This window comes from Cadophora gregata (genome assembly GCF_030347475.1).
Source record: "Cadophora gregata isolate MNR1 chromosome Unknown scaffold_9, whole genome shotgun sequence".
Taxonomy (NCBI): domain Eukaryota; kingdom Fungi; phylum Ascomycota; class Leotiomycetes; order Helotiales; family Ploettnerulaceae; genus Cadophora; species Cadophora gregata.
In genome coordinates this window covers 132480-150682 of record NW_026695932.1, presented here as the reverse complement: position 1 = coordinate 150682, position 18203 = coordinate 132480, and the positions used below count along the sequence as shown (strand labels likewise).

Below are 18203 nucleotides of genomic sequence, written 5' to 3'. Positions count from 1 at the left end.
GGGTTACGACTCGCTTACAGGCTGCTGCTCCGAGACCGTCAGCGTAGATTAGCACAGTGCCCTAATCCTGACAGGCCGACGGAAAGCGACGGAGTCACAGACTGTTTACTCCATCTCGCTTAGATTCGTTAACCACATGCGGCGCATTCTCTCCTCCAGTGTTATGACCATTAGATATCTTTCTTTGTAAAGATGATAGTAATCGATGAATTATAAAAAAGCAAGAGTCGAAACGCTCGTTAGACAGCCACTTCAACCTGCGTGTTAACAGAGTGGGTTTGGTAGGAGTAACATGTTCAGTCGGGCTCATCAGTTTTGACTTCTCCTTGCTGATACACTGCTCTGCTCTCAAAGTGTAAGTTCACTCCGATTTTCTATTCCTACATACATTCAAATACTCATCAGAGCAGCCTAAACAAAACATCCCATAACATGGCCTGTACGCTCCACCTTTTTCATCCAAACCAATACCTTCCATTGAATTACCCCTTTCCAATGAAGCTTCACTCCTTCCTTCAGGAACTACTTTTTTCTGCGTCTGAGCCATCTGAGCCAAAATCCGCTTTACCTCCTGCACATACACGCCCTTATTCCTAATTTTTTCTCCATACCTATAAAACCAAAACGGCAACGGCACACAAACCAGTGCCAGAAAAGCCGGAACACTGCTCGCCCAATGAACTCCCAGCTTGGCATACATAGCCTTAGTAAATAGCGGAAAGCTCGCAGCGAACAAACTTCTCAACGCCGCATTCGCAGCCAGGGCAGACGCCGCGTATATGGCGTACGTATCTACAAGATAATTGATGACGCTTAGGAAAATAAGAACCATTCCGAACCCAAAAGGAACGGTACCCGCTATACAGATCATTGGGTTTAAAGGAGGGCCGTTCGTCCATGCGAACCAGAATAGTCCTATTGGTGTGGCAACACCCCCTATCATGCAAGGTACTAAGCGAGCCTCGGGTGGTGCTTTTCCATTTGGAGACGCCGCTGCTGTTCGGGCGTACTGCTTCCCTTGCAAAAACAGGAATAGCAAAGCGAGTAACATCCCCACAGCCAAACCTAGAAACGGAAGACCAGCGACCCCGGGACTGAGTCCATACCCGTCCACGAAAACAATGGGATATGCTGCGAACATCATGTACATAGTCCCGAAGACAATGGCCGTATACACGGAGAGAAGCGAGACGATCGGTTCCGCGAAGAGGAGTTTCCAAGGACGCAAGAGTGCCGTAGAGATGGTTTTCTTGAACGTCTGCTTCCCTCGAAGATGGTCCATCTTACTGATATAATGCCGCCCAGTCTTGACAGACATCTTAGCCGCTCGACAACGCAATAGATAAGGCGCATACGTCTCCGGCACGCACATATAAAAAAGCGTCCACATCAACGCACTCAGCCCCGTAATCAACGTCCCAATCCCCCCCCAACCCGCCGACTGTCCCAAAAACCCTCCCGCAATAGGCCCAATAACCGGTCCCAAAAACGGCGCAGAAGCAAAAATACTACTTGGCAGCCCTCTCTCCGCAGCAGAGAACATATCTGCTATCATACCCCCCGTATTGGTAAGTGTAGCTGAGCCGAACGCTCCAGCGAAGAATCGGAAGACTATCAGTTGAGAGATGCTGGTTGAGAGGACGGCGCCGATGTTGAAGATTACGAATAATCCGTATGCGAGGACGAAGACGCTTCTGCGGCCGTAGAGCTCGGAGAGTGGTGCCCAGAGGAGAGGACCGACTGCGAAACCGAAGACGAAGAGAGATACGCCGAGTAGAGCTACTGGTGAGGATGCAGAGAATTGGGTTTCGATTGAGATGAGAGCGCCGGTGTAGGCCGAGGAAGCGAATGCCATTGTGAGTGTTGAGAATGCGGAAATGGCTGTTACGAACCATTTTACTGTTGTCGGGAAGTTTTGGGGGTTTCGTGGGTCTGATGGAATCCAGTCGATTTGGTGCATGCTTGTAGCTGTACCATCACCGACATAGTTGTGCTCTAGTACTTGTGTTGTGATGAGGGTTGCGTCCCTGACTATTCGCCAGTGTGAGTATTTGGTTGTCTCTTGCGACTTCTTTTCTTCTTGCTCATCTTGAGGGCCCATTGTGAGGTTCGAGAAAGACTTCATTGCCTGGTTGAGCATGGTGGGCAGTAAGCAAGAGGACTGTCTCCCTCATAGTGCAGTTGTGGGAGGAGGGCAAACCCAAAGTTGGGAATACAATCTGCTCATACAACACGGGATTGCCAAACGGAGGAAGTCGAAGGACAGCACAACCTTGGTCGAACTTCGGCTCCCACAATGAAGCTAAGCTTTGTTTTAGCCAAAGTAAAGCATACTTGCAGAAAGTAAATCCTCGTCTAAAACGTCAAATGTGTAGCCCGAGACTGTGGTTTCGGATCTCGCTAAAGCTTCTAGGTTGTGCCATCCGAAGATCAGACAAGTCAGATCAAAACTTTAAGTCTGTTTCGGCGGGCCGGGTTGTCAAACATGTTTTATTTCATGTCTGTAGTGCATGATATGTGCGGGTACTTGGAACTTAGTAGAGGTATTAATATTTGTCACTGTCGCAATTCCTAACGGACAAGTATGGTTCGTGAAAAAAAAAATGGGCAGGGTTGAATGAAGGAAGTGTTTGGAAGATATGCATTTATTTTGAAGGTTTTAACGCAAATCGATCATCAACGAAGAGTAAATACATTGATCTAGTGAGGAAAAAGATTGAAGTCGTGGTACTAAAAAATTAATTCACCAAGCAGTGCGGACTTTATGCAGAAGTGGAGAGAGTTCTGACAGATAAATCCTTGGGTGACATAGTTCGGCTGGATATCAATACACAAATCACATGCAGACAATGTAGTAATGATGGAGATAGAAAATGCGATTTATGTTCTCAACCGCTCTAGACAACATACACCCAAACATTGAAAGACTCCAGCGCCCCTCTAAGAAACAGTCCAGCACTAAGTCTAAAAATCTAGCAACTCAACGCCTTTTGTACATACCCTTTAAGCACATCACCAACTGCATTCATCTGCGGTGCCTTCACAACCGAGAAGTGATTTCCGCTCACCACAGTGCAATCCACCTCCCGTCCCACCAACTTGTCCCATCCTGCTGGTCCATAGTCACTTCTCACTCCAAACAGCCAATTCCGGGCCTCGTTAGCAATGTCATCGTCACTCAAGTTGACACCAATTTTCTTCTCTTCACTCAAACCCTCCAACATGCCATCTTTAGCCCAGACAGCAACCACATTCTCGATCTTCGCATCCTTGGCTAGAGGAACCGGCTCAAAGTGCTCCAATGCTCTCACACTCGCTAGGAAATGCTGTCTCGTTTCCTCGGGGATACCTTTGCCGCTTTTGTCCATTCCATCGAACAGGCCCGCGTTCTCGAGGATATCCAGAGTCGGAGCCGGAAGTGGTGGAAGGGTGCGCGGACAAGGACTGTCGATGAACATGAGCATCTGTATTTTCTCACCTGCTTTCAAGAGCTGCTGTGAAACTTCGTAAGCGAATATCCCGCCCATTGACCAGCCTGCCAAGAGATACGGGCCATGGGGCTGGAGTCTCCGGATCTCTTCGATGAAGATGGAAGCGACTGTCTCGAATGGTAGGGTGTAATTCTCGGCGCATTTATGGAATGGAGAGAACAGAGCGTAGACCGGTAGGGACTTTGAGATTGGTGGGAGATCAATATAGGAAAGCGCTGATCCTGAACCATCTGGGAGAAGAAAGACTGCCGTTGATCCGGAGGAAGGAATGCCCTGGAGGAGAATGGATTTGCTTTTGAAAGGCGACAGAAGCTTCGAGACCACAGCTTTCAACTCAGGTACATTTGTCTGGCTGTACTTTTGAAGATCTCCAAATGTCTGGTATTCAGAGAAGAAAGATGATGGAAGGCTCACACCTGTCAGTTCTCGAACTGAGCCGAGAACAGCTATGCTGAGGAGTGAGTCCAGGCCGAGATCGGAGAATTTGGCTGTCGGATGTGCTTCACTTGGCTGGATACCCACTTCCTCGATGATGATTGATCTCAAAACTTCTTCAATATCATTGCAGGGAGGAGTGTGTATGCTGACTGAAGAGCAAGCATCCAGAGACGAAGTATCCGAGAAAATGCTTCGCACTGTTGATGCACTCGACGCTCGCGACCTTGACTCTTCCGATTTAAGGAGAGGCAGTCTCTGGGGTACAGGAGGTTGAACATGTGGCTGGAAATATTTCTCAAGCTCGCCGAAAGTGGAATAAGTGGTGAATAAAGAGCTGGGAAGCTCCATCTGTGTCAACTGACGCAATCGCTGCAAGATAGAAATTGTTAAAATGGAATCGATACCCAGATCTGACCATAGTGCATCGTCAGAGATCTCAGATCGTTCAAGTCCTGCTTCTGAGAGAATGGTGTCCATGACGGTGGGAGGTAGAGGGGCATCAACGATGCGGCCTCTAGGTGCTTCGGTATTCTGAGGCTGAACCACCCTGGCGCGCTTGATATCGGAACTGACTCCAAGTAGCGTGGAGAGCAAAGTGCGTTTCATTTGCTTGAACTTCAAACCAGCAACTACAGCCACAACCTCATGGTCATTGAACATGTAAACGTTGCCTGCATAGACACCACTTTCAGAGGTCGGTTGCATCCTGACATAGGTTTGGTATTGTTCCGTTTCTGATAGCTGGCCAAGGATCTTCATGCTCTTCCACCCATGGGAAATATAGACGTCATCTTGACCGCTTGGTGGATTCACGTTCAAGCAGAATCCTCCAATTTGCGCAAGACTGTCGATCCAATATGGGCTGTGGGTAAAGGCTCCGTCTTCATTCGACGTTCTGAACTTGAGTAAAGCGGACGCTTCTGGAATGTCGTCACTCATGAAAGTCTCTTTCAGGGCTTTATACTCATCAGAATAGTCAACAACGGTCTTGAATAGCTTGTACGCCATCTTCCGTGAAATGCTGTCGACATTGCCGTTACCGCTTCGAGCTTTATCTTGAAGCTCATTGCTCCTAGCCCGAATGAGATAGGCACTGCTGTTCCAATGTTCCATCATCTTTACACCATCGCAAAGTGAGACTTGGCATCTGGCATGCTCTTTCCACTCTGTTCCAGTTTGTGAATGGAAAATTATCCTGACTGGGTCGGAAGAGGATTGAGTGGCGGTGACTCTCAGAATCTGTCTCTGCATGTCTGGCTTGACCATGAAAGGGCTGAATATTTCCATGTTTGAAAGATCCATCGGAGGGGTTGTTAATGACCCATCCTTTTGGCGGAAAATATACCTAGCAGCCGTAAATGCCATTTCGGCGTATATAGAGCTACGTATATTAGAATAATATTCTTCAAGAAAGCCACAAATTACGTACCTAGGACAAAGCCCAACACCACAGACAACATGGCCGCGCGCCATGCGCGAAAGTTCTGGACAGCTGAAATCACTTTCGAAGATGACCTTCGCATCGGTTGAATGGAATGACTGCTCCTCAATTCGCTGCAAACATGTCGACGAGAAAATTGGCGATAATTCTGCTGTTTTGGACAGTTGAGGTGCGTCTAATCGACTTCGGTAGTCCAGCCAGTAATTTTTCGCATCAAAGCTGTATGATGGAAGGTCAACCAGTTGAAGAGCATGTTTATGCTCCTTGTGAAACTCAGCCCACTTGACATGGCATCCCTTTTGGTAGCTTCGTGCCAGGTTCTTGGATATCGTGACCCAGCAGTCTTTGTTCGCCTCGAGGGTAGTGAGCGAGTTCTCGAGAGACGTACTCAACGATGCCTTGACGAAGGATAAGCAGGTTGCTCCTGGGCCACACTCCATCCAGAGTGTTCCATCGTCAACTAGGCCATCTCTGACACAGGAAGTCAGTGCTGCTGGAAAGTTCACAGATTCTCTGGCTTGGCGACACAAATAATCAGCTCCAAACACTCCAGCTTCGCTAACGACTTGTCCAAGTAGTGTTGATGCCATTGAAAATTTTGGTTTGGCGAAGCTGATCCCGTTTGCGATCCTGCGGAACGAAGGCAAGATTGATTCCATCTGCTTAGAGTGGAAGGAGTAGGGAACCTCGAGGAACTTAGTGATGATACCTTGGACCTCAAGCTTCTCCTGCAGCTTTGTTACCTCTTCGGATGGCCCACTGACAACCGTGGAGTTAGGCCCGTTGATGCAAGCAACTTCCAAGGTAGTAGATCGGCAGCCTGAAAGGTATTCTCTGACTGAGTCTACTGGTAGTCTGATCGAAAGCATTGAGTGCGTAAATGGAACACAGTTGATCTGCATCTGTTCCGCCCTCTTTGCCACCAAGTAAAGCATGTCGCTGGTGGAAATAACGCCAGCAACACAAAGCGCAGCATACTCTCCCAAACTATGACCAATGACAACACTGGGAACAATACCCCATGATTGCCATAGCCGAGCAAGTGAGACCTCCACCACGACTAGACAAAGTTGATTCTGCGCAGGGCTCGCACGCTCCTTGGCGCCTCCTGTCAAGACGTCCAGGAAGGAAGGCAATTCCTGCTGGTTGCATAAAAGCTCACATTCTTGAACTTGATCTCGGAAGAATTGACAGGAGTCGTACAGGTTCTTCGCAACTCCCATAATTGCTGCTCCCTGCCCAGGAAACGCGAAAGCAACTTTAGTGGTGTCGTTCGACGATTTCGGTTCTTCCCAAGTGTTGATGTCTCTGTCCATTTCCATACACAGCTCTCCAATATCTTTCACAGCATACGACTTCCGAAGAGAATGGTGCAGTCTTCGAGCGGTTGAGGTGTATGCGATGTCAGGTAGAGACGAATTGGAGGAATCGAGGAAGTTCCGCAAGCGGGAGACATTTTCTCTCAGAGAGAACGGAGTCTTTGCAGAGACGGTAACGATATGAGCTGTTCTGGTGTCCACTCCAAGTATTTTTGTACTTGGACCATCTTCAAGAACTATACTTGTGTTGCCGCCCTTCTCTGCATTAGTGAAATTACTTCCATCGCTGTCATAAGGTGACTTACGGCTGCACTGAAGTTGTTCAGTAATACCCTCCTCGTTCGTTGTCTCGAGAACTTCTGGGAAGATGCAATATGGACATTGTATTTCGAAAAGTCGGGAAGTTTTGGATTCATTTGGCCCTTGACACCGATGTGTGGCGCGACTTGCTCTTTTTTAAGCATCAGGAGCGTTTTGATCAGAGATGAAATACCAGCAGCCTGAAAATGTCAGCACGCGTTTTTCCAAAACAAATTCCACTACTTACAGCTTCTCCATGTCCAATATTTGGTTTTATAGAGCCGATAGTCAAAGGCCGAGATCGAGGTTTCTTCGCCAAAACGCTCATCATTGATTTCGACTCCGCTGCATCGCCAGCTTGGGTTCCGGTTCCATGCAGTTCGACATAATCTATGTCTTCCGGCTCCACAGACGCTTTTATCAGCACTTCTCGGAATAGTTTCGCCTGGGTCTCGACGTGGGGATGCGTAATGGACACTGCTTGAGCGGAATGGTTTGTGGCGACAGCCTTGACAACAGCCAATATATTATCTCGGTTCGCCACTGCGTCTTCCAATCTTTTCAAGACGATCACACCAACACCTTCGCCACGACAGTACCCATCGGCGGATGCATCGAATGTCTTGCAGGATCCGGTGGGCGAGAGAAAACTGCCACGACTGAGACCAGCATACATATTGCAGCCAGTTAAAATATTCGATCCTCCTGCGACTGCCATATTGCACTCACGTGCCTGGAGCGCAGAACAGGCCAGCTGAACGGCCAGCAAGCTGGATGAGCAAGCGCTATCAATGCTGTATGACGGGCCTTCCCATTTGAAATGATAATTGACCCGTCCAGCACTGAAAGCTCGAATTCCTCCAGTGACATAATACATGTCAACGTCTTCAGCTGCATTGTATTCTTTCCAATCGTCGATGGTCTGACCGAAGTAAGTCCCAACATTCGGGTCCCGATCCTCCAAATCGTGCTCTTGAGTGTAGCCTGCCATCTCCAGGGCCTCGTATGTTGACATGAGGAGAAGTCTCTGTCCAGGATCTGTTTGAGCTGCCTCTCGAGGCGACATGTTGAATAGCCGCGCATCAAACATTCCGGGTCGATTGATAAAGCAACCATATGGCGTCGAGGTGGAATTCGCCAATTTTCTTGTTGGGTCGTAATGAGTTTTAACATTAAACCTGTCTTCTGGAATCTGTCTCTTGTCAGTGATCTGCTCACATTATAGTAGAAATGCCCATACTTCTCTGTGGAGATCGAGTCCACTATCCAATAACTTCCAAAACTCCTCCAGACTTTCGGCCCCTGGAAATCGCCCTGCCATCCCAACAATAGCGATATCTCCGCCTGCGGAGGAAATGCATGCTTGGGTGCTCTGTTGTGCACTTGTCACCTCGAAATTAATATTTGCATCTTTCAGGCATTTCGTCAGACGCTTTGTTGTACTGTTTGAACCGAACGAGGTGATCAAAACACTTTTTCCATGGAGCATCGACAGGACACTTTCCTGTGTGAGTATGTTGTTTATCGGATTCTTCATAACATCGTCAATTATAGCAGAATTGAGTTCTGCTTGATTTCGGAAATCGTATGGTTGGCCGGAGTGTGGTGAAATAATGAGGCGACATCCAGGTTGGAACACCCTGGGCACAGGTTCTGGTGAAATGATCCTTTCCGATTCGAAGAGAAGATGATCAGCGTGGAAAGCTGATGTGATAGGAAGCGGCATCGTTGTGAGATTCTTCATTGGCTCGGACGATAAAAATAAGTCCAATGAGGAAGGAGGACCGCTTATGGTGGTCGCAGATTCAGACATCGAACTGATATAAACTCTCTTTTGATCCGGAATTGTCTATTCATGTTAGTGATAATCATCTTAGAAGATAGCATCATTACATTGTAGTCATGGAACTCTTCAAGGGATTTCCGCAAAGTACCGATGGGAATGCCAGTCACAACTCTGGCCCAGCTCTCCTGGCAATCTTCTAATAGGGTCGATCGACGTTGAACTTCTAGTCCCAGTCGTACGGATGTTGCTACTATTTCAGGCGCGATAGCAAGAAGATCAACCATAGAATGCGTCAAAGCCGCTGCGGCAGCTGGCAGGAGTCCAGTACAATAGCCTAGCACGATTGTTCGGGATGATGAGTCGCGATCAAGCAATGTTGGATCTCGTTCCAGGTTCCTGAAATTTTAGCATCTCATGGACCCTGAAAGTGGGTAACATGACTTACTGTACCAAAGCTCCAAGTTGTGCTACGCACAACAGAAGTGTGCTCACAACGACATCTGGACGGGCATCCTCCTGCACAGTTTCTGCCAATAGGCAGAATGAGGAGAATCGAAGATGTCTTTGCTGGGCACTAGGAAGGTCACCAGCCAATTGACGCACAGCATCTTCAGCGGTCTTGAGGAAATGTGAAAGGAAGACGGATCTCTGTGATTGGCAGTAAAGATCTTTGATGGTGGGTAGGGGGTCTTCGGTTTGGTCTCCAAAGACCAAAACTCTCATTGGTTGCGCCATGATGAGTGTTGATAACAGTGGGTGGGAGAGATGAGGAAATCCCAAGACAATACTTCAGACTCATGGTACTTATCTTCATCTATAGTTGCCTCCAAGTCCATGACTTCTCTAGTCTCGATTATCTGAAAGGGCAAGACAGAAATCGACTGGGGGAAGATCCTTTGGAATCTGTCCAAACACGTCTGACAGCGGGTTTGATATCCAATGTCTTGTTTCAATGTTCGATCTGGAGTCAAGTCGAGACTTGACATGATAGGTTCTCATCCATATCCGGTATATGCTTGAAGTGTTTACGGTGACAAGCAGTGGGAGCCGACTTCATTGTTTGTTGTTTGATCTCCAACCCACCTCATGTATGAAATATCAGCCAGGTGGACACGCTCTCTGGATCAGTGCGAGACTCTTGTTTCTCAGCCTACCTCTCGGTAAGTACCCGAGTGGAGTTATCGGATGATTGATACAAGGATATGCCTCGTACACCAGGGGTTTTTCCATATGGTTATGTACTCCGTAGTCTAGTCTGGGATATGCCGTTGACTTTGAGGATCAGAAAAACCTTAACGAATATTCAAACCACAAGCGATAACACAATGCACAACCACCTGGACTCCCATTTACCAGCAACCTTCGAGTCAGATATTATCGCTTATTGTTTGGGATTTGCCACGAGTCATGAATTTATGACTTAACGAGAATCTTCTATGCACAAAAGATCGCCGAGATGTTTTAGTGTAGTCGAGCCCCAATGCCTGTAGCAGCCCCCACGTTTTCGCTTAGAAAGTCTGTGCGGTTGCATTTCCATTCCATAAAAATTGCGGGTGGAGCTGGGTGAGCTGCCAAATGCATAAAGCTGCTGAGCATGACATGTCTCGAATGTTTCCGAAATCTGCTTTGCGACGGGACAAACCTTATTCAATATGACTATGAGGCCATATAATCACATGTCAAATGAAGCTATCATGAAGCAGTTCCTATTCTTACCCTCCCCATTCGGCAGACACGCATTCTTTAACTCAACGACAAGATTCGAAATAATCATATTGAGCAGTTCCGAGATTTACTTGACCTGAGTTCGAGATTCAACCGTCAGTAAAGAGAATGGGAGCTTTCCAAAACGTTGGTAGACAATTTCTTGATAAAACGCCGCCGCTGACAGCAGATAGGTTATCATTGTCGGGGCTGGCCCTGCTGGACTACTTCTAGCTCTGTTTCTATCCAAGGAAAAGATACCTGTACATGTTCTGGAAGCTTCCTCAGAAATCGACAGCCAGCCTCGAGCCACTCTTTACGGCCCCGCAGGTGTTCAAGAGCTTGAACGTGCCGGCGTCCTTGAAGCTATTCGAGCAGAGGGTTGTTTGCCAAAACACGTTTGTTGGAGGAAGGACGATGGCACCATGATCGCCGAAATACAGCAAGAACATATTCCGCTACATTCGAGAGTCACTAGTCTGCCAGTAAATCGAGTTGCTCATATCATACTTGATGCTCTTCGGCAGCATCCCACTGCTAAGGTAGACTTCAATTGTAAGGTCACCAGGACTGGCCAAGATGAGAGCAAAGCATGGGCGGAGGTTGAAACGCCTGATGGTGTCAAAATTCTGGAAGCAAGTTACATTGTTGGGAGTGACGGAGCCAGCAGTACGGTTCGGAAGAATCTCTTCGGGGACAGCTTTCCTGGTTATACCTGGGAACCATGGCTCATCGCCAGTAACGTTTACTATGACTTTGACGCCCATGGTTGGGACGATATCAACTTTATCATTCATCCTCAAAATTGGTACATGGCAGCTCGCATCACGAGAGACAATCTCTGGCGAGTTACGTATGGCGAAGATGGAGAACTAACGCGAGAACAATGTATCGAGCGACAACAAGAGAGATATCGGTCTATGCTGCCGGGCAACCCTGGACCGGAGCAGTACAAGTTGGCGAATATAAACCCATACCGGGTGCATCAGAGATGTGCTGAGAAGTTTCGAGTAGGGAGATTTCTCCTCGTCGCTGATGCTGCTCATCTCTGCAATCCATTTGGTGGGTTCGGGTTGACTTCTGGAATTGTTGATGTTGGAGGCTTGTACGACTGTCTTTCTGGAATATATAATGGCCTGGCCGATGAGAGCATTCTCGATAAGTACGATGAGGTCAGGCGCGGGATATTTATGGAGCAAGTTGACAAGCTCTCGACTGCAAATTTCAAGAGGGTGATGATGGCCGAGCCTGACAAAGCTCTCGAGCTTGATCCCTTTCTGAGCGCAGCGGCGAATGCAAAACAGGATCCTGAAGCAGCAGCGAAATTGGCTCAGATGGCGAGAGTATGTATACATTCTTATTTTGCCTTACCGTACTGACTACAATGACAGGGTGCACAGGCTCTTAAGCACGATTTCAGACAGTATTACAAGACGCTCAAGGGAGAATCTAGCGCAATGGAGAATATTTGAATTTTATTTTTCTCCCATTTTGTACATAGATCTCTCAAAATCTTTCACGACACCCATCAGATTCATTCATAAAAGCATTTATTCCGTTGATTCGAGTTCGTATCCCCCTGTTTCCCACTTGTTGATTGTCTTTGCCCATTTTTCCATAATCTTCATGACTAAGTTGTACTCGATATCCTGCTTGACATTGATACCTTAAAAGAGAGGACAAATTTGCCCCCACCGTGATATGGGCATTTTCCTGAAATGGTAACCTCATGACCATCAACAAATTCCACTCGCTCTCAATTGAAACCTCGCCGATTTTCGAGAAGCCGCTCGGTCGGCGCCATAAGCAAGTTCCTCATCACAGTCGAGTATCTCCTTGATGAGAAGTCTCATTGAACCATTTAAGATTGCTGTGCAGCTTCACGACCATTTCATGCAGCGAGGTTCACTCTCGTGGACATTTGAAGCTGTAACATTACCTCTTGATCTGTCTCTTCGCGCTCGCTTCCCAAGCCAAAAACACGGCCCACCTTCATCTCCCCCTTGCCGAAGCGAGCGCCACAACACCAACTAGCGAAAATCCCATCCCAAATCCAGTAACGAAGCATCCACTTCAGCCTCATGGCGTTCACGACTGCAGCGCTTCATGTATTGGTTTCGGACGGTAAGTGAGGACTCAATTATCGATCCCGAAGCTAAGTTTTATCTCCCTTAACCTTATCCCTCCTCACAAATCGCGTCGATCATCCGTTGTTATCATTTCAAGATCGCGACTTACATTTCCCAGCATCAAGGGCCGTCTTCTGGGAAATCTTCACGATGCACGCCACTCTCTTCCTTCTAACTGTCATTACACTATTTTTCACATCTCCCATTCTTGCACAATATCCCAAATCCCCCAAACGCGGCCTCGTCTCCGTCTCAACCAACAACCCCCAAGACGAACCCATCTTCGTAAAACCAAACAATGGCCTCACATGGTACTACAATTACGGCATCTCGCCCACACCAGCCTACATCAATATCTCACAATCAGAAATCGAGTTCGTGCCCATGCTATGGGGCGTGAGTAACGTCACAGGCAGTACATTTCTCAAGAACGTCACGAGCATGATCGACAAGGGGAGGAATATATCGCATGTTCTGAGTTTCAACGAGCCGGATGTGAATTTCACTGCAAAAGGAAGCCAGGTATCTCCTGATGCGGCGGCAGCGAGTTGGATATTGAATTTCGACCCGCTGAGGAAGATGGGGATTAAGGTGGGGGCGCCGGTCGTATATGCGAATGACACTGGGTTTGCGTGGTTGGATAAGTTCTATGCGGCGTGCAATAAGAGGAAGTCGAATTGTACGGCGGATTTTATGAATATTCATGTTTTTGGGAACACGTCAGTTATTGATGCGTATCTGACGAAATACAAGAAGAAGTGAGTCTCGGTACTCTGGAAATGACATGAACGAGAGAGACTAATCGCTTTTAAGATATCCCGGCAAACCGCTCTGGATTTCGGAATTCGCGCTGGACTATTCTCCTGTCCTTGAAACCGAAGCAGCATTCAACGAGACAATTGCCATGTTTGACAACGATACAGCGGTAGAGCGGTACGCATACTTTGGATCGTTCAGGTCGTCGGATAGTGGGGTGGGGTGGAATGCCACGATGTTGGATGGGATTGGGGAATTGACGAATATTGGAAGTTGGTATTTGGGTGGAGGGATAGTGAAAGATGCGACTGCGACGAAGACTTCATCATCATCAGAGGCGACAAGCAGTACGAAGGATTCGGGGGCAGCGGCGTGGAGTGGTGGTCGCGGTGGTCGTCGTGAAATGCTTGGGATGATGATTATTTCGATTGTATTGGCGGTAGGATTACAGACTTAGCGTGGATATCCAGGTAATAATATGAGGTCCAAGATTATTTATATTACTCCAAATCGGGTAGCCGCCTCAAGTGGTGGGTTATCTGAATGGCCATGCCTGCTTCACGTCCTTCTGAAACCTCATTCCTAGTCAATGCCCCTCCCAGTCTGCCTTCTCCTCTCAAACACTATCTAAAATCAGTCTTTCAATTCTCTTGTTTTACTTTACAAGTCCTCTTCCCCTGCGAAGGATCAGTAGCCTCTTCAGGATATCTTGCAGACAACCCGTGTCGGCTCGCTGCCTCGCCCCTCACTAAACCACCCATCGTTTCCCTTCCTAGTCTGCTTCAAATCCCTGTAATGGGCTATCGAAACAAACATTCTCAAGTTTTGTCTTTACATTTCTGCTTTGCCTTCGAGGGCTGGCTTTCGTTCCGAGCAGCGAGACCTCCATTTACACGTGCTCAAATCAACAGTACCTGTCAGGTACGTACACTTTCGGATATTTGGTTCTCGCACACCCCCGGGTGATCTGAAAATAGAAATCATCGCTACAGTTCTATTTAGAACAGTCGCAGGGACTTTGGCGAATGACCAGGTGTTGTTCTCGCTGCGAAGCTCAGGTGTTGACAACGAACACGTGAGGTAAGGTCACGCGCACCAAGCAGACGACGATGTCTCAAAACACGAGTAGCTACACTGTTTAAAACACCTTGGGCTCGCATTCTATTCTTGGTTTCTCCGTGTTCAAACTCAAATTCCTGAAATAAGGCTGCTGTTTTGCTGAAAACTTTCAAGTGACAAGACAGCCCTCAAAACATCAACGCTAGATCCTGAAGTCATGAAGTCATGAAGAGCGATAGCCAAGCTAGAACGCGGTTTACGTCATCCAGTTCTAGCTCTTCCTCGTCGAGTTCCACTTCTAACGTGAACTACGCACGCATGAAGCAAGGCACTAGTACGGCAATCAAGAAATTCGGACCATTGCTCTTCACAGGTTTGGCTGCTGTGGTGGAACATCATTGGCTGAAGAAAGATGAAGATAACAATCATGAATCAGAGAAGAAAAGCTCAAGAGGAGGTCATAATCGTGAGATTCAGGATGAGAGGAAAAGGCGAGATCGGGGAGGCATGAGTGAGAGGGGAGAGGAGAGCAGGGAAGTGAGAGAGTTGAGAGAGGAAGTTGAGAGATTAAGAGGCATGAAGCAAAGCGATGGAAACCGAAACATAAACCCAAGCAAAAACACAAACTGGTCCAGAGAAGCCGAGAGGTCGTTCCAACCAGATCCCGTATCGATACCAATACCAATACCAATACCCCCCGGCTCAAACTCCCCCAGACCACCATCCCTAATCCGCGATCCACGAGCCCTACACGACGAATCCATACATCCTACTCACCCACACCCACACGACCACGAATACAAAGAAACAGAAGAACAGTTCATCAGAATGCCTTTCGCGCCCACACCTCCAATATCGTACACTCCTCCGTTTGTGTATGAATATGAACAATTCCCTAACATTGAAATGGAAAGAGAGGGGGGGAAGGAGAGGAGCGTGCCGAGACCGCCGCAGCTTTATGATCCGCCGAGCTCGAGAGGGAGAGTTTCAATAAGTTCGTCTTCATCTTCGTGCTCGTCTTCATCGTCGTCTTCGTCTTCGTCTTCATCTTCATCTTCATCGTCGTCTCCGGGGAGGTCTTTCTCCAGATATCGAGAACGAGACAAATATCTGCACAGAGATCGAAACATGAATCGAACCAAAAATCGAGGATTCCAGCGCTCGCCATCATATCCTGGTAATCATCGACCACAGCACAGACATCTCCCAGTGCCTCGAAGAATCCCACACCATCCTCATCTCGATCTCAATCTCAATCTCAACAAAGCCGATCCCATAATACACGCAACCCAAGTCGCCGTCACAGCCGGACTCGTCGAAGCACTGTACGTTAATGACGCGCCAGGGGAATGGATGGGAAGTAAGGGCGTGAGGGTGGGGACTGCAGCTGTAGCGAGTTTTGGGGGTGTGGTTGGGAGGGAGGAGATGAGGGGGAGGGAGAGGAGGGATGGGGTGGGGGTAGAAGGGGGGAGTGGAAGAAGGAGGAGGAGGATTAGGGATGTGCTTGTTGATATCGGGACGGGAGTGTTGGTTAGTAGGTTGGTTTTTGGGAGGGTGAGGGATACGGAGGGAGAGGGAAATGAAGATAGAGATGGGGAGGGAGATGGGCGGGTAGGGGGGAGGTGTGGTAACGAGGGGAGGAGGAAGAAGAGGGAGAGGTGGCGGAGTTATTGGTTTTGACTATTCTGCTGGAGAGGGGAGTTCTGTGTAGTTGTGCTTTGGAGTTGGGAGTTAAGAGCTTCGATCGAGTTGTGGATTCTAGGGATTTGTTTTGAAGTCATTATTGTTTAGTTGTTAATGATGTGATGTGATGTTTAAAATTATTTAGCGTAGATTATCTTTCACCATGATTTAATATCGAACTGGTGATGAAATCATCTTTTAATATAATTAGCCAGTGTATCTACATTGTCAGCTCAATTTTTTTTTTCTGAACAGTGACTTCATTCCTCGCCACTTCAGCTAAACTCCCCAACTCCCATATCCTCAAGTTCACAATGGTTCAGTATAACCACTCCTCAAGGGCGACCGCAAACGGTCCATCCATCATTTTGTTGCACATCGCATTCCACGCTAAAGATAGAGTTTCCAAATCTCCGCGCGCCTGCATGCAAGGCAGCCAGCCCTCTTTCAAGCTTTGCAAGTTATGGTGGATGAAAGCTGGTGTAGCCAATAATTATGATCTCCAGTGTTTGAACGCGCGCTTACAGTAGGACCGTGGATTTGGGAGGATTGTGGCCAATTGGCTGGAAGCGAGGGGGGAACGATGAGTAAGGAGAGGGGGCCAGGAGACAAGTTAGCATGGAGATAAAGCGGCTTACCGAGACCGTGGGTTTGGAATGGTGTTGGTGTTGGTATTGAAGGGCGGTGAGAGATGTTTTGTTGTTGGAGCCATGGCTGTAATATTTGGAGGCAGTGGTTGTGAAGCGAGGCAGCGACAGGCGAGGCGGTAAGTGAGGTGGTGGGATTGGGTGTTTGACTGAGGGTGTGTATCTTCAATGACAGACTAGAAAAATCAAGTAAAAAGCCTATTGGGGGTGCTGTAAACGGTGTATTCGTTTTGTATCTGGTGTTTATTTTCTTCTTCAATTGGATAAAACCCCCTGGTACCTGGCGTTTTCAACCTGTTGGTGCAAGCTTTAGTTCCACGGAATGGCGCCAGTTCTCCTTACGAAGATCGCAGCCGTAGCCGAGAATGCGGTGCATCTCTGCTTTATTCTTCTGCTGGACGTACCAATAAAATTTCTGAGCCGAAATTGAATGCATCGCGGGCTCTTCCTGGCAGGATTTGAACTTGAACAGTTCGAACTGATGCAAATCCCAGCCCAGACTCTCTGGCCTGCCTGTTGGGCCCCGCGGGAAATAGCCGATTTGAGGGTACAGGCCATCACCAAACCATCAAAAGGTCCTGGTGATGAAGTAGTATTATCTGCACGACCAATGATTTATTTTCTTTCAAATTAAAATATTAAACAGATTTAAGGTCTGTAATAAAGCTGTTGAAGTTATATCAAGTTGATATCAAATTTTGTTGTAGAGAATTCAACTGTTCAACTGTTGGCGAGCGTCCCCAAATCTCTACCACTTCCCGCGGGGGTGTAGAGCCTGCCTCAAGGTGAAGCGGATGGATGAAAAGGGGCTTAAGCGATCCAACCGCTGTACCTCCAGCGTGCAGATCATCTCCACAGCGATTTTTGGATACTACGGAGTAGAGCATGTTCTTTCATCTATCAAATTACAATATCAACCTTCACAGAGAATCGGCAGCATCTCGCATTGGATCATTCTCATGAAGCAATGCATTCCAAACATTTTCCTGTTATTCGTGGTTCAAATGATGCAACAACCCGACCCATCCCACGGTATGACTCAAACCCTCTTTCTTCCATCCCACGCCACGTAAGGCCCAAAGCAGGCACCCGCGCCCCCAACTAGCTCGCGCAGTGCCCAGGAACGCTTCGCCACCACAGCAAGAGAGGCACCCGGTTCCAGCAGCTCTTTCACAGCACCGCAACAAACGAAAGTGACTCAAACTTAAACCAAGCCAAAAGCATGTTCTTTGATAGCTGGATCTCGTTTAGGTGCTAGTCAGGTACAAAGCCACCACTATTGGCTGGAAGGATCAGGAGATGCGGGCTGGAGTTGGCGAAGTGCGGGGCAGGGCTGACTGACAGGCTGGTTTGATGGAATGGATGTGACTGCCTGATGAATGACGATGAAGATACCTAGGGATAAATAAGTAAACGGTCTCCCTCCTTGATCTCCTGTCAAGATTTTTCC

General features: G+C 47.8%; 5 protein-coding genes across 5 annotated transcripts; 3 read left to right on the top strand and 2 right to left on the bottom strand.

Annotated features, from left to right (window-relative positions):
* Nucleotides 1-361: 361 nt before the first annotated feature.
* Nucleotides 362-2140, bottom strand: ONS95_014377 (uncharacterized protein; the record flags this gene model as incomplete). Its single annotated transcript, XM_058508025.1, has 1 exon — nt 362-2140. The coding sequence occupies one exon, from the start codon at nt 2138-2140 to the stop codon at nt 362-364; it is 1779 nt and encodes a 592-aa protein (XP_058355705.1).
* Nucleotides 2141-2899: 759 nt separating this feature from the next.
* ONS95_014376 (uncharacterized protein) lies at nt 2900-9510 on the bottom strand (the record flags this gene model as incomplete). Its single annotated transcript, XM_058508024.1, has 7 exons — nt 2900-5310; nt 5359-6944; nt 6995-7189; nt 7237-8181; nt 8230-8838; nt 8883-9171; nt 9221-9510. The coding sequence occupies 7 exons, from the start codon at nt 9508-9510 to the stop codon at nt 2973-2975; spliced, it is 6252 nt and encodes a 2083-aa protein (XP_058355704.1). The 3' UTR covers nt 2900-2972.
* Nucleotides 9511-10373: 863 nt separating this feature from the next.
* ONS95_014375 (uncharacterized protein) lies at nt 10374-12349 on the top strand. Its single transcript, XM_058508023.1, has 3 exons — nt 10374-10626; nt 10674-11822; nt 11880-12349. Exons 1-3 carry the CDS (start codon nt 10609-10611, stop codon nt 11949-11951), a joined length of 1239 nt encoding a protein of 412 aa, XP_058355703.1. The 5' UTR covers nt 10374-10608; the 3' UTR covers nt 11952-12349.
* A 201-nt stretch (nt 12350-12550) lies between these two features.
* Nucleotides 12551-13851, top strand: ONS95_014374 (uncharacterized protein). Its single transcript, XM_058508022.1, has 2 exons — nt 12551-13366; nt 13422-13851. Exons 1-2 carry the CDS (start codon nt 12759-12761, stop codon nt 13819-13821), a joined length of 1008 nt encoding a protein of 335 aa, XP_058355702.1. The 5' UTR covers nt 12551-12758; the 3' UTR covers nt 13822-13851.
* A 95-nt stretch (nt 13852-13946) lies between these two features.
* On the top strand, nt 13947-16998 carry ONS95_014373 (uncharacterized protein). The gene is made up of 2 exons (XM_058508021.1): nt 13947-14285; nt 14598-16998. The coding sequence occupies exon 2, from the start codon at nt 14649-14651 to the stop codon at nt 16101-16103; it is 1455 nt and encodes a 484-aa protein (XP_058355701.1). The 5' UTR covers nt 13947-14285; nt 14598-14648; the 3' UTR covers nt 16104-16998.
* Nucleotides 16999-18203: the final 1205 nt, after the last annotated feature.